This window comes from Euprymna scolopes, chromosome 9 (assembly GCF_053919585.1).
Source record: "Euprymna scolopes isolate OS-2025 chromosome 9, ASM5391958v1, whole genome shotgun sequence".
NCBI lineage: Eukaryota > Metazoa > Mollusca > Cephalopoda > Sepiida > Sepiolidae > Euprymna > Euprymna scolopes.
Window position 1 is genome coordinate 13,550,282 of NC_136490.1, and position 13,573 is coordinate 13,563,854.

At 37.3% G+C, this 13,573-nt stretch overlaps 1 protein-coding gene across 4 annotated transcripts in view; it reads right to left on the minus strand.

The window, feature by feature from the left end:
- The window catches only part of LOC145284441 (phagosome assembly factor 1-like), a 125,243-nt gene that overhangs the window by 25,249 nt on the left and 86,421 nt on the right, over window positions 1-13,573 (minus strand). For all 4 annotated transcript variants that reach the window (XM_080133253.1, XM_080133254.1, XM_080133252.1 and 1 more), the window contains 3 exons: window positions 12,326-12,405; window positions 9,439-9,542; window positions 578-690 (listed from right to left, as the gene is read on the minus strand). In XM_080133253.1, coding sequence (XP_079989379.1) covers window positions 578-690; window positions 9,439-9,542; window positions 12,326-12,405 — 297 coding nt within the window. The remainder of the gene's footprint in view (window positions 1-577; window positions 691-9,438; window positions 9,543-12,325; window positions 12,406-13,573) is intronic.

Sequence of the window (13,573 nt, forward strand, 5' to 3'; positions counted from 1 at the left end):
AAATAATTACTAAGACCCCCCCCCCCCTCATATTCACCACAAACAAGGACCATCTTATCAATGAGATGCAAGGGGTTACAGCAAATTAGAGACTGTCTAACGGGGGCATTTTAAGTAAGGACTTGAGCAGCAAGTTAGTACAGTTGAAGAAGCAGGAAACAAAGGAATTCCAAAGCTTAGCAGTTTGAGGGAATAAACTATTAGGGAAGGCAGCTTTCTGGCATTATGGGACCTCAATAGTGAAGGGGTGGGATTTTAACTTTGGTAGTGCGTGCATTTCCTTTTTGTTGCACGTGGAAGGTGGGTTTTATCTTTGATATATTCGTGAGATATTGTGATTTTGCTTGGGAAACTAAATGACTTCTTTACTGTCAGACATTTTTAACATGCAATCGAACTTTCTGCTGACATCGTTTTGTAGTTATTTTTTAAGCTTATCGGTTAATAACCCTTAAAATTAAGATACATCTAAGCATTCTGAGAAGAGGCTCTGTCTTTCCGTTTGTCAAATTTCTGCCTGAAAAACATCGTCAAACACGCAGATACATTTTTTTTTATCATAGCACAAGCTGTTTACCTTCAGTAACCAGGATGAATTTCAATCCTCGTGTTGAATTATGATCTCTGAGAACCTCAACACAATCGACAAAGCAGTTTCCATGAAAACATGTAATGGGCAATGGAGGAGCTCTACAAAAGATAAAGATGCAAATTAAAAAAAAAAAAAAAAGTGGGGGAGGGGAGATAAAAAATCTAGAAATATGAACAAAGAATTTGAACATAATTTATTTGTTTTGGATTTCTGCAATGCAGTAGAAAACAATATGGACCTTTACTAAAGGATGGTCTATTGTCAAATATATTTCATGTCCTACTAAATTGATTTTTGTACTCTCCCTCATATATACATGATGAATGAATCTGAAAAGGATATTATCAATAAAGCCAATCTATAAAGATAAAAACTCCATGGTTAAGAGGAACAATTTATATATTAGATTAAAAAGATGGGTAGAAGTTACATATTTTTTTTTTTTTTTTTTTTTTTTTTTTTTGATTACATTTTCACCCCAAACAAGGCAAATTGCCACTTTGGTGTAGGGGGCTACTATCAGGGGCAACAACTACTGGGGTACTATGTAGGGATTTGGGCAGCAAGGTGTCGGTTCACGTTACACTTGAACTTCTGCACGTCAGTACTGTTGGGGAAGCAGGGACCTGGAATGGAATTCCAGAGTCTTGCGGTTCTGGGGAAGAAACTATTGGAGTAAAAAGATCTTTTACATCTAGGGACCTCTACAGTGTGGGGGTGGGATCTAGTAGCCTGTCGGGTTTGTCGAGGGTGCTCGCGTCGTGGGGGCACAAGTGATTGCAGTTCATCAGAGCATTCACCACTAAAATACTTGTAGAACAGGCAGAGGGATGCAACATTTCGTCGATGGGACAGAGGCTGAAGCTTAGATGCCAGTTCGGGGCCTATCAGATTTGCGACTCTCTTTTGAACCTTGTCAAGGAGCGAGAGACTAGTAGCAGATGCACCAGCCCAGATGTGGCAGCAATACTCCATACATGGGCGAATGGTGGCCTTATAGAGGTACAGAATACTTTCGGGTGTTAGTAGTTTTCTAGCACGGTAGAGAGAGCCTACCTTTCTTGCAGCGGCCCTGGCAATGCCTTCAATGTAATTGTTCCAACTCATGTTTCCTGTGAACGTTAGGCCAAGGAGTTTGAAAGATGGACTCTCAGATAAAGAGTCGTTGGCCATTGCTATTGGTGGTAGAGAGGGTTTCTTGTAATTATTGAATGAAACTAGTTTAGTCTTGGCAGCATTGAACGCGACCAACCACTTTTGTCCCCATTCCACTACAGATTGGAGGTCTTCCTCTAGTGTTTCTGCCATTTCTTTAGAAATGTGTTCATTCGTCTTCCTGTCGTGTCTGCCATAGAGTGTAGTGTCATCAGCATATATACCCATCTCAGAGGCAATGTTGTCGGGGAGGTCATTTATGAATATCAGGAACAATAGAGGTCCAAGGATAGAACCCTGGGGCACTCCCGCATTTATATCATATTGTTTAGATGTGCGACCGTCGAGGACTACCTGGATTTTTCTCTTATCTAAGAAGGATTTAATTATGTTAAGTATTCTACCAGTGATACCGTATGATCTGATTTTACTGAGGAGACCCTCATGCCATACCCTGTCAAAAGCCTTAGATATATCTAGAGCTACCGCTCTGCCTTCCCCCGCTTTGTCCAGTGATTGGTATATACGTTCAGAGATCACGGTGAGGATGTCTGCTGTGGAACGGGCTTGTCTAAATCCATATTGTTTGTCAGTCAGTAGTTTAGCATCTGTAAGATGATGGACTAGAGCATGGTTAATTATGGTCTCAAATATTTTGGCAAAAAGTGGGAGGAGGCTAATGGGGCGATAATTTGATGGGTCTGTCCTTTCGCCAGAATTCTTGAATACTGGTACAACAGAAGCAGTTTTCCAACAGCCCGGAAAGCAAGCTTCATTAAGACATTTGTTGTAGAGTTTGGAGAGAACTGGAGCTACTTCGGCTGAGCACTTTTTTAATAGCACAGCTGGGATAAGATCGGGTCCACATGCTTTTGAGGTGTCAAGGTTTTTTATGATAGCATGCACCTGAGCAGGGGTGGTTTTCAGATCGTCTAGTGTGGCGTCTGTCCGCATAGGAAAGTCAGGTAGGGTGTGGTTGGAAGGGTCCAGTGTGGAGTTTGAGGCAAACCGACTGGCAAGCATGTTAGCCTTGTCGGTTGCTGAGGAGACAACCTCGTGATTGTTGGTTAGTGGGGGAATTGTTGATTGCCCATTATTTACTACACTGTTGTAGATTTTCCAGAAGTCTCGAGTTCCTAGTTTTTGTGCTTCGATGCGCTTTTTAGTGGTTTCCGTAAATTCTCTCTTAACTGTCGCTATTTCTTTCTTAACGTTATTTCTAGCTTCTATATACTTCAGTCTGTTTGAACTGGACTTATGTCGGTTAAACCTACGGTATGCATGCTGCTTTTGAGTAATGGCAGTTGCACAAGTCGACGTAAACCATTGGGGAGAGTGGGGCTTACTATAAAATTTCCGCATGGGAACATGCGCTTCGATTGCAGTTTTGAACCAGTCAGTGGTCTCGTTTGCACACTGTTCAGCAGGGAGAGAGAAAATATTTTTCCATGGAGCATCTCTAATTAGTTCCCTGATGGCTTCCCAGTCAGCCTTATTATAATATCTCATTGTTTTGAGCACTGGCTCTTCAGTTTTGGGTCTAGAGTTTAGGGCGATTTCAACCATTATCACTGCATGATCAGCGTTCCCGAGTGGGCTGTGGGCCTTCGCTATGCAGTCATCGGGAACTGTGGTCAAAAACAGATCTAGAAGTGATGCGTGTTGTTCTTCCTGGTCAGGGAAACGGGTTGGAAACGTAACAATTTGTGATAGGGAGTGAGATATAGCGAAGCTATGGGTTGTGCTGCCCGCTGCATCTGTGTGAGTAGAGAATCCAAGCCAGTTTTTGTGGTGGACATTAAAGTCACCAAACACATGTATTTGTGCGCTAGTGTCGAGGGAGAGCGGTAGAGAAAATAATAGTAGCTAATACTGTGTTGCACGTTTAGTCTAAAGCACATAAAGGCTTGATCATCTGTTTCTAGGTTTGTTTCTCTAGTCAAGGGAAGGGTATTACGAATGTAAACTCCAAGTCCGTGCATATGTCTGTCAGAGTCCTTACGGCAGAGTGGGAGATATCCAGGCATGTTAAAGTGGTTAGAGGGAATGGAGGAGTGTAGGTTAGTCTCACTTAGTGCTAAGATATCCGGGGTATTTGTTAAGAGAAATGCTTCAACATCAGCTAAGTTAGTTCTAAGCCCACGGATATTTGTGAATGAGAGCCTCAAGGGAGGAGGCAAGTTGAATTTGTTTGTCCCTAATCCTGGTTTAAGCTTATTTTTAGATTGTACTGTCGTCATATTTTTTTTAAGAGTTTCGGTAAGGGGGAGCTAAACAAGAGGTTATGCGGAGCTTCAGACATGCATCACAAGTAGACCATCAGCTGACCTTTCTCCAATTAGGATTGTGGCCTCAGGAAAGCCCACCGGGGATGAGTGCAGGGTCCCTTTCCATGCGCGTCATGGCACTGCAAACAACCCGATATTATTCAACTGTTGATGGAGCAGCCGCTCTAAGCGCTACCAAAGAGTTAGGGCTCCTGTACTACCAGTCGGGAACAGCAGCCAGGAACTGTCAATCCAGTACCCTCAACCCTTTAGAAGAAGGTCAACCCAATCTAACCGCTCAGGCATATCTTATACTCAAGCACTCCCAAATGTTCAGTTTTAGGGGTGGGGCATGCTGGGAATGGGGAAGAACGGCGTTCATTGCCCTAGCCAGGAAACAAGATCTACCGCTGGGTGTTTCTGTCGAATCACTGAGATAGTGTCTCTGCGCTTGACTAATAGGCAAAGAAGGAGTATGGAAGCCGGGCGATAGACAGAGCCTATCTACTCCTTAAGCAATTTAGGTTTGCAAACCGGTGAATTTGTTTGAGTCACCAGCTCTAGGAAGGTTGTCATCCAAGACTGAAGAGGCCTCTCTCCCCTTTGGTTTAGTTTCAGAGTTTTCCTTCTCCTAGACGGATGATCTGGGAAGACCTACTGGGTCCGTCAGCCCTGAGAGGGTTTTCTCCGCGCCTAGGTTCTAATCCAGGTATTTCTGCGACCCCGCGTTGTTAGTGTTACTGGGTTAGTTTGTGGGGGATTATATCTACTGATTAGTTACACTCCTCAAAGTGATTTAGGGACATGCTATTTACTTGTTAATGGATAAAGGGGGTGGGTGAAGTTCATGCAGTGTAAGCGTCTATGTTTGTAAGAGGGCTTGTTAGGGAGGAGATGTGATTTTAGTCGTACCCTTTTTTTTTTATTTTATTAATGTTAGCTTAGGTCTAGTATAGTGTTACAGTATGAGTAGGTATTAAGAATTGAGCTACGAGTTGTGCCCGAGCTATTTTAGATGATAGGAGGGTTAAGATGTAAGTGCAATATAGCATGGATAAGACAGCCAGTATTGAGTCATGCGTAATTAGGTGAATAGATATATATGGCCAGGTTTTCAGTAGGTGCGAATAGAGTTGGAGTTGTAGGTATTTTTTAGTAAGAGTCATGGGGCGTTTTGCATAACAAGGAGTGTCGTTTCAATAACGTAATTAATCGTTGCAAAACTCGAGACAGTTGTGTAGTGCATATCGCTTTGTTTCTGGGTACTTTGGCTGTTAAGTACCTGCCTTTGTGTGCATAGGCTGTTAAGTCCCTTACTGGATAGGAATGAGCTGTAATGCATGCCTTAGAGGTAGAAATGTATAGATGTTTAGTGATGGTTATTAAAACAGTTTGCATGTGAGGGATTAGGGGCTGGAAGTTAGCGATTCAACTACAGATGCGGAGCAATGTGGGAGTTTAGTGGCGGATAGGTTGGAAGGAGTAGATTGTTAGCGTTCAAGAGAAGAGGGGTTATTTATTTACAGATGGATTTCCATTAGGATTTTTGAGTTACAGGTAAGGTTTAGTCTGAAGAAGGGAGGAAATTTTTTTTTTTTTTTTTTTTATGCATGCAGGTAAGACAAACGCAATCGTCTTGGAGGTAAAATGTATAGGATTTCGTAGCTAGCTATTAGGTTTTTCCCTCCCAGTTATAGGGACAGCTAATTCGTTGGGATTTGGAATTGTAGTCATTAAAGTCAGGCGCAGAGTGTTGCATCTATTCAGAAAATTAGCCCTAGTATCACAGCTGGGATTATGTATATTGCAGTTAAAAATATAGTGCCAGTCAAAATTATGAGCCACGTGCAGTGGTTTGGTATGGTATGGGTATCATGGAGGACACTTACATACAAGCAAGCGTACGGTGATTGCATATATTAAGTATACTACTTAAATAAAGTTCTTCTGTCTTCTATAGTAGAAAGAAAGGTGGTCCTAGCTCTTCTATATTCTTGCATAGGCTATTCGTTTTCGAGTAGAGTTCTTCTGACCTTAAAAACGGCTCGCGTGGGACTAAGTGTTAGAGACCATTTTTACGCATATGTAATTAAAATGCATTAAATAAATACATTTAAAGAGAAGGTATACACAGTTGGTAAAAGCAAAAAGAGAAATAAATAAACAAAGTGAATAAATAAATAAAAAATAAAGTAAGAAACGAAATAAAGTAAGAAACGAAGAATGAGATGATGACAGCCAAGACTACAGCATACCGATCAGGAAGCATATCAAGTTGTAGAAAATAGGAACCCGTGATTTCTGGAAAATCTATTATAGTTGGATGACTAGGGCTAGGACAACAGCATATTCCTCTCACTGCTTTGACTCAAGTGTGTATCTGTTAATATCTTATATGCTTTTATATAGAGTGATGTGGTACTCAGTTGATTAATTATGTTGGATATACACTTGAGAGTCAAAACAACGAAAAGAAAATGCTGCTGTCATAACCCTACTGATGACAATCAACAATTTCTACACTGCCCAACAACCACAAGGTCACTTGCATGGCGACTGAGAAAGCCGATCCGTTTGCCCAGCGATATACCTCAAACTCCACTTTAGACCTCTCAAACCACGCCCTCCAAAATTTCCCTTTGCAGACAGAAGCCACACCAAATCTGAAGATCATTCATTCTCATGTCTGATATCATAAAAACACCTAAACATATCCAAGATTTTTTTTTAATTCATTTTATTTTTTATTCAATTTTCATCCCAAACAAGCCAAGTGCCACTTTGAAGTAGGGGGCTACTATCGGGGACATAATTTTCGGGGGCATTATGAAGGGAGATGAGTAGAAAGATGTTTGTTTACATTACACTTGAACTTCTGCATATCAGTACAGTTGGGAAAGCAGTATCCTGGAAAGGAGTTCCAAAGACTTGCAGTTCTGGGGAAGAAACTATTGGAGTAAAAGGCTTTTTTACACCTACGGATCTCTACTGTAAAGGGATGAGACTTAGTAGCTTGTCGGGTTTGTCGGGGGTAGTCACGTTGAGGAGGTACAAGTGCTTGTAGTTCGTCAGAGCATTCACCATTAAAGTATTTGTAGAACAGGAAGAGGGATGCAACATTTCGTCGATGGGACAGAGGCTGAAGCTTAGATGACAGTTCAGGACCTATCAGGTTGGCGACTCTCTTTTGACCCCTGTCCAGGAGTGAGAAACAAGCAGCAGATGCACCAGCTCAAATGTGACAACAGTACTCCATACATGGGCGAATGGTGACCTTATAGAAGTACAGGATACTTTCAGGCGTAAGTAATTTTCTGACACGGTAGAGAGAGCCCACCTTCTTTGCAGCAGCCTTGGAAATGCTCTCAATGTATATATTCCAGTTCATGTCCCCTGTAAACATTATGCTGAGGAGTTTAAAGGAAGTACTTTCAAGCAGTGTGTTCTTGGCCATTGTTATTGGTGGTAGAAAAGGTTTCTTGTAATTATTGAAGGAAACAAGCTTAGTCTTGGAAGCATTGAATGTGACCATCCATTTTTGTCCCCATTCCACAACAGGTTGGAGGTCATCCTCTAGTGTTTCTGCCATTTCCTTAGATATATTTCATTTGTTTTCCCCTCATGCCTGTTATAGAGAGTGGTGTCATCGGCAAATATAGCTGTATCCGAAACAATTTTATCAGGGAGGTCATTTATGAATATCAGGAATAATAAAAGTCCAAGGATAGACCCCTGGGGTACTCCCGCATTTATATCATATTGTTTGGATGTACAACCGTCGAGGACAACTTGGATTTTTCTCTTACTTAAGATGGACTTAATTACATTATGTATTCTTCCAGTGATACCATATGATCTAATTTTCCTTAGAAGACCATCGTGCCATACCCTGTCAAAAGCCTTAGATATATCAAGGGCTACCACTCTACCCTCCCTTGTTTTGTCCAGTGAACGGTATATACATTCAGAGACTACAATTAGGATATCTGCTGTTGAACAGGCTTGCCTGAATCCATATTGTTTGTCGGTCAGGAGTTTAGCAGCTGTTAGGTGTTGGACTACGGCTTGATTAACTAAGGACTCAAATATTTTGGCGAAAAGTGGGAGGAGGCTAATGGGGTGATAATTTAGTGGGTCAGTTCTTTCACCAGAATTCTTGAAAACTGGTACCACAGAAGCAGTTTTCCAGCAGTCAAGAAAGCAAGATTCGTTAAGGCATTTATTGTAAAGTTTGGAGAGAACTGAAGCAACCTCAGCAGAGCATTTTTTTATGAGCACAGCCTGAATGAGATCTGGCCCACATGCTTTTGAGGTGTCTAGGTTTTTTATGATACCATGCACCTGAGAAGGGGTGATTTTCAAATCATCTAGTGTGGCGTCTGTCCACAAAGGAAAGTCGGGGAGGGAGTGGTGTGTTAGGTCCAGTGTGGAGCTTGAGGCAAACCGACTGGCAAACAGATCAGCCTTGTCAGCCGCCATGCAAACAACCCCATGATTGCTTGACAGTGGGGGAATCGTTGACTGCCCATTATTTACTACACTATTGTAGATTTTCCAAAAATCACTGGTTCCTAATTTCTGTGCTTCGATGCGTTTCCTGGTGGTTTCAGTGTAATCTGTCTTAGCTGTCGCTATTACTCTTACAATTATTTCTGGCTTCTATATACTTCTGTCTGTTTGAACTGAACTTATATCGGTTGAATCTGTGGAACACATGCTGCCTTTCAGCAATGGCAGCCGCACAAGCAGAGGCAAACCATTGGGGAGAGTGGAGCTTGCTATAGAATTTCCGTGTGGGAACATGTGCTTCAATTAACTTTATTGTATCATCAGATCAATAAGGATGAAAATAAGTAGGAAGGAAAAGAAAAGTCTTTAGGCTCTGGCATTTTGAAGCAAAATGCTTCTCATCAGAAGAGGATAAAAGCCAGCATTTTACAAATATAAGGATATACAAAAAAAAAAAAAAAAATAAAATAAAAATAAAGACTTAACACTTAGATTAGAATTTAATATACATTTGCATAATGTTAGTTTTATCCTCTTCTGAGGATAAGCATTTATCTTTGAAAAGCCATGGCCTAAAAGATTTTTTTCTACCTTTTTCATCTTTATTGATCTGATGATACAATAGAGTTTTATGTAACTATCCCTTATCTTTAATATATAAAATGAATATGGATATGCATATATTAATTATTTATAAAAACCATAAATTTTTAAATATAAGTATAACATCACAGAATGAACATGTCTTAAAAGTTACCATTCATCCTTGATGTCAAAAATTGTTATTGTTAGATGGGAGGAGGGGGGGGGGTCTAAAATATGAATAGGAAAAAAAAAAAGAATATGAATCAATGCAGATTTTTTAACACCATTTTCTTTACATATAAAAATGCCGACTTGAGGAATTGAACTTACCTTGTATCACTTAAACTATTTCCAGAGTAAATGCACATTCGTGCGACTACCGGAGAAGATCCATTAGGAAATTGTAGCGATCCAAGTCCATGGGCATATCGGGGCTGGAAAATACAATAAATATAAAGAACTATATTTGGTTTAAAAAAAAAAAATACATGTAAGCTATGCATTGCATGGAGAGAAATGTTATGAGAATGTTATGACGGACCTGTAATGTGAATATTTACTGCTTAGTTCTGACCTTAGAGGGAGATTAAATCTGGACAAGATGTGTGAAAGAATGAGAGTAAATGTAGAAGAGTTTAGGTAGCAAGCAATAAAGAGGGATAAATAAAGACCTGACCCGAGATACATTACTATGGAAGTCAATTTCTTTTAATGCTAACATGCAAGGCATTAAACGAAACACGATAGACACTTCACATATCAAAAGCAAACAAAAGATAGAAATAGAAAGCCGATGGAAAGACAACTGTTAAATTATATCATGTTAGCTGTGCTTACCTGGTGTTGCTCAGGATGCAGTGTAGTTATTTCAGTTTTTACATTTTTGTTATATTTCTTAACTTAAAGTAGACAACTTGTTGAATTCAAAATGTTACTCCACCCTGCTGACTAATTTTTAAATGATTACTAAAAAAATGTAGTCATTAGCAATCGTCTGGGTTACATCAAATAATTCTGGTTGCAGTTAAGTATATTATAATGTTAATAACACAGTACAATATGAAAAGTGGCTAGTCAGAAGCAAAGTTGGATTGTTTTTGCTTAAATGCTATTTGGGCTTGACTTTGAAAATCCGACTAGATAACTTCATGATAGATACTAGATGTACTTAGCATGGAATAAAGTAATTTAAGTTTTTAATCTTGATTTGTTTACACATTTTTTTTATATTATAAAAATAAAAAAAATTTTAGTCTAAAAAAGGTAGATATTTCTTATATTTTTCAATTATAAATTCTGAGTTACCTCCCTTACGTTAGCAATGAACACACTTTATCAATGTTAGGCGACATTTTTGACAAACTGAAAATAAGCAAAACTATTTTATTTATATTTCCCGAGACGTGCAGAGTTTACATACATACGCACACTTGGTACTTTTTGTCTCATTTTGAGGTCGGAGTTTTGAACACTTATTTCGACATTACTGTCGTCGAAATTCAATTCTAAAAAACTTTTAAGACAAACTTCATCCACCATCAATCTAGCTATCAAGAACATTTTTAATTTTCGAGAAGTGCGATTCTGATATTCTTTGTAAGGATTGTATAGAACTCCCGCCCTCCTCCACGTGTATGATATATGCTGGTTTTTCATTTTTGTTGCTCGCTTTGACGTTCTCATCGCAAGAATATGATGAACATTGGATTCTTGAATTTTTCAACACCTATGAGGAGTGCATCTTGTGCCACTCATCCATATGCCAGTTATAATTTTGTCTTGATGTGATTTCATTATAAACTTTATTCATTGATAAAGATAAGTAGAATCTGATTCCCTTGTAATCAGAATTTGTTCTTTTGTGGTCATGTTCTTTGCATGTTTATCCACTGTTTAATCATTTTAAGAAATCTGTTTTAAAACTTAATTTGGTGTTTTCAATCGTCTCTTACCCATTTAATTTGTTCCTTATTTTCATGTGATGTTGCGGACTGGAGAATCCACTTCCAAGTTCTGTTATTAATATCGGGACCCCAGGGAAGTATAAGCTAATTCTGGACATGTTTTTTTATCATTGTCATGTACACTCTGCTAGGGTCCTGATGAAGTCTGCATGACATATTTTTGGTAAAACTGGTAATTAGTAAAAACTTGAAGAGTGCTCAATACTATTGCAGAGCAAATATATATATATATATATATATATATATTATACACACACAATTTTTCATGATCTGCAATGTTGAAGATACTATTAACCGTATTATTAAAATTTTTTAAATTGACGCTAATTAAAAAGCAATAAAAATATGTAAAGTCATCTAGGACTTTGTGGTGTAATGATTAATGCACTCAACTATAATACATATGGTCTGAGGTTCAAATCCTAGAAACAGGAAAGCTACACTGATGAGAAGTAGTACCACGAAAGATGTGTTCGTAGATTACTGTTTTACAAGTAAAATAAATATTTGTTTACATTAAAAAGATTTTTGCCTTAGATTTGAAGTAATTTTTTTTTTTAAATTGATGTAAACACGATACTTAAAGTCAAATATGAACAGGTAAAATTATAGAATAAAAGGCAAATCAAATGAAGTATAGGTTGTTTAAACAGTTACATTCAATTTAATTTAAATTTGCAGTTTTCGGAAAAAAAAGAAAAAAAGAAAAGACAAATGCAGACTTTTTGGTAGCACTCAGTCATCCAAACCTAGCTGTTTCGTCATTTTTAATCCAGTCTATTTAAGAGTGTGTGATTATATATATATATATATATATATATATATATATATATATAGACACACACACACACACATACATACGGGTTGTTTACATCTATCTCCATACACTCAAGAATATTTGATTAAAAATGACAATTTTTGTCATTTCTATCTAATTTTTATTGATAATAGATGAGTAATTTTATCTTTCTAAACTGTAAAAAAATTGCTTCATTGTGATCCAGGTTTTTTAAAGTTTGTAGATGTGATCTTAAAAAATTTCCAGCTGTAAATATGGATAAGTTCTTTCAAATAATTGTAATTTTAAAGTAGGTAAACTATTGGTCAGTTATAGAAATGCACAAATATTACTAGAATGTTTATGACTATTAGTGTCATTACTGCCCTGAAATGGCCTTTTTAAAAAGTAACATAACTTTTTTAGTTTAATAGTGCTATGATTCAGAAGAAAAAAAATAATCAAATGTACTCACCTCAAACTTTGATTCAATAGGAAAATCAAAGGAAAGCCCACGGAAATTCAAAACAAAAAGTTGTTTTTCAGAATTATAAACTGTTAAAACAAAAAAAGACAAAATGTAAAACAAAATTGTTTTAGTACAAGAAAAATTTTTTTATAGGTTTTTAATTTTTTTCAGTGTAAAAAAAAAAAAAAAAAAGCATAGAACACTTCAATATTTAACTAATCTCTAATCTGACTAACTGATTTCAAGATTTAAACCTATTTGTAAAGTTTACACATCAATGATGTCTTTTAGAAAAAAAAAGAATTATGAAGAAATGTCTTAAAGATCCCTAATTTCTGTAGACTTTCTATTCGTTTTTCTTTTACCAATCTTTTTTTTTTTAAAGAGGATTTTAAGTTACATTTAATTATCATGGCATAGTTTGGTTATTCACAAGTCAATGACAAATGTATTGTTGAATGTTTGTTTTTTTTTGCTTTAGCTGATTTAGAACAACTTTAATGTGCCGAATCTAAAAATAATGACCAACTTCCTGGAATAAGCCACTTGCTGTTTGACATTTATTCTTTAGTTATTTTTAATTCATAGGATACAAAATTATTTCAAGAAATAAAATCTATAAAGAGTGTGGATACAAATTAATTTCTTTTTTTTTTTTAAATATAAAAAATAGCTTTGATCTGGATAAAAAAAACGCCCAACATATTCCGCTATATCTGCAGTGAATATACCATGTTCACAACAAGAAACCAGTCACAATTTGGGAAGCCATGCTTATGTATTAAACTTTGTGATCACGATAAAACTTGAGTGCACACATGGGATGTGAGGTGTGCGTATATATATATATATATAAGTACCTACGGTAATGGACTAGGTTGGGATTTCTATGGTTCGGAGAGAACCGACAAATTGTATCAACTGCTAGCAACCTATAGTATCTTGATTTTGAATCGGAATGCTATTCTGTGGCTCATTGTAATTAAATTTTTATTTTTAGAGAATTTTTTTATATTAATTATGAATATTCTAATGGTGAAAAAAAAAAAAAAAAGAAAATGAGCAAAATGATATTGTTTGCAATCTCAGTTTTTCAAAGTTTTCTGCTGAACCATCAGCATCCAGATTGGGGGGGGGGGGTGATTAAAAAAAAAAAAATCCTGACAGTGCTCATGTCATTTTTTACCATAAAAGGCATTACGAGGGTCTCAATTTTTTTTTCTTTGAAGAGAATGACTGATGAACTATACAGAT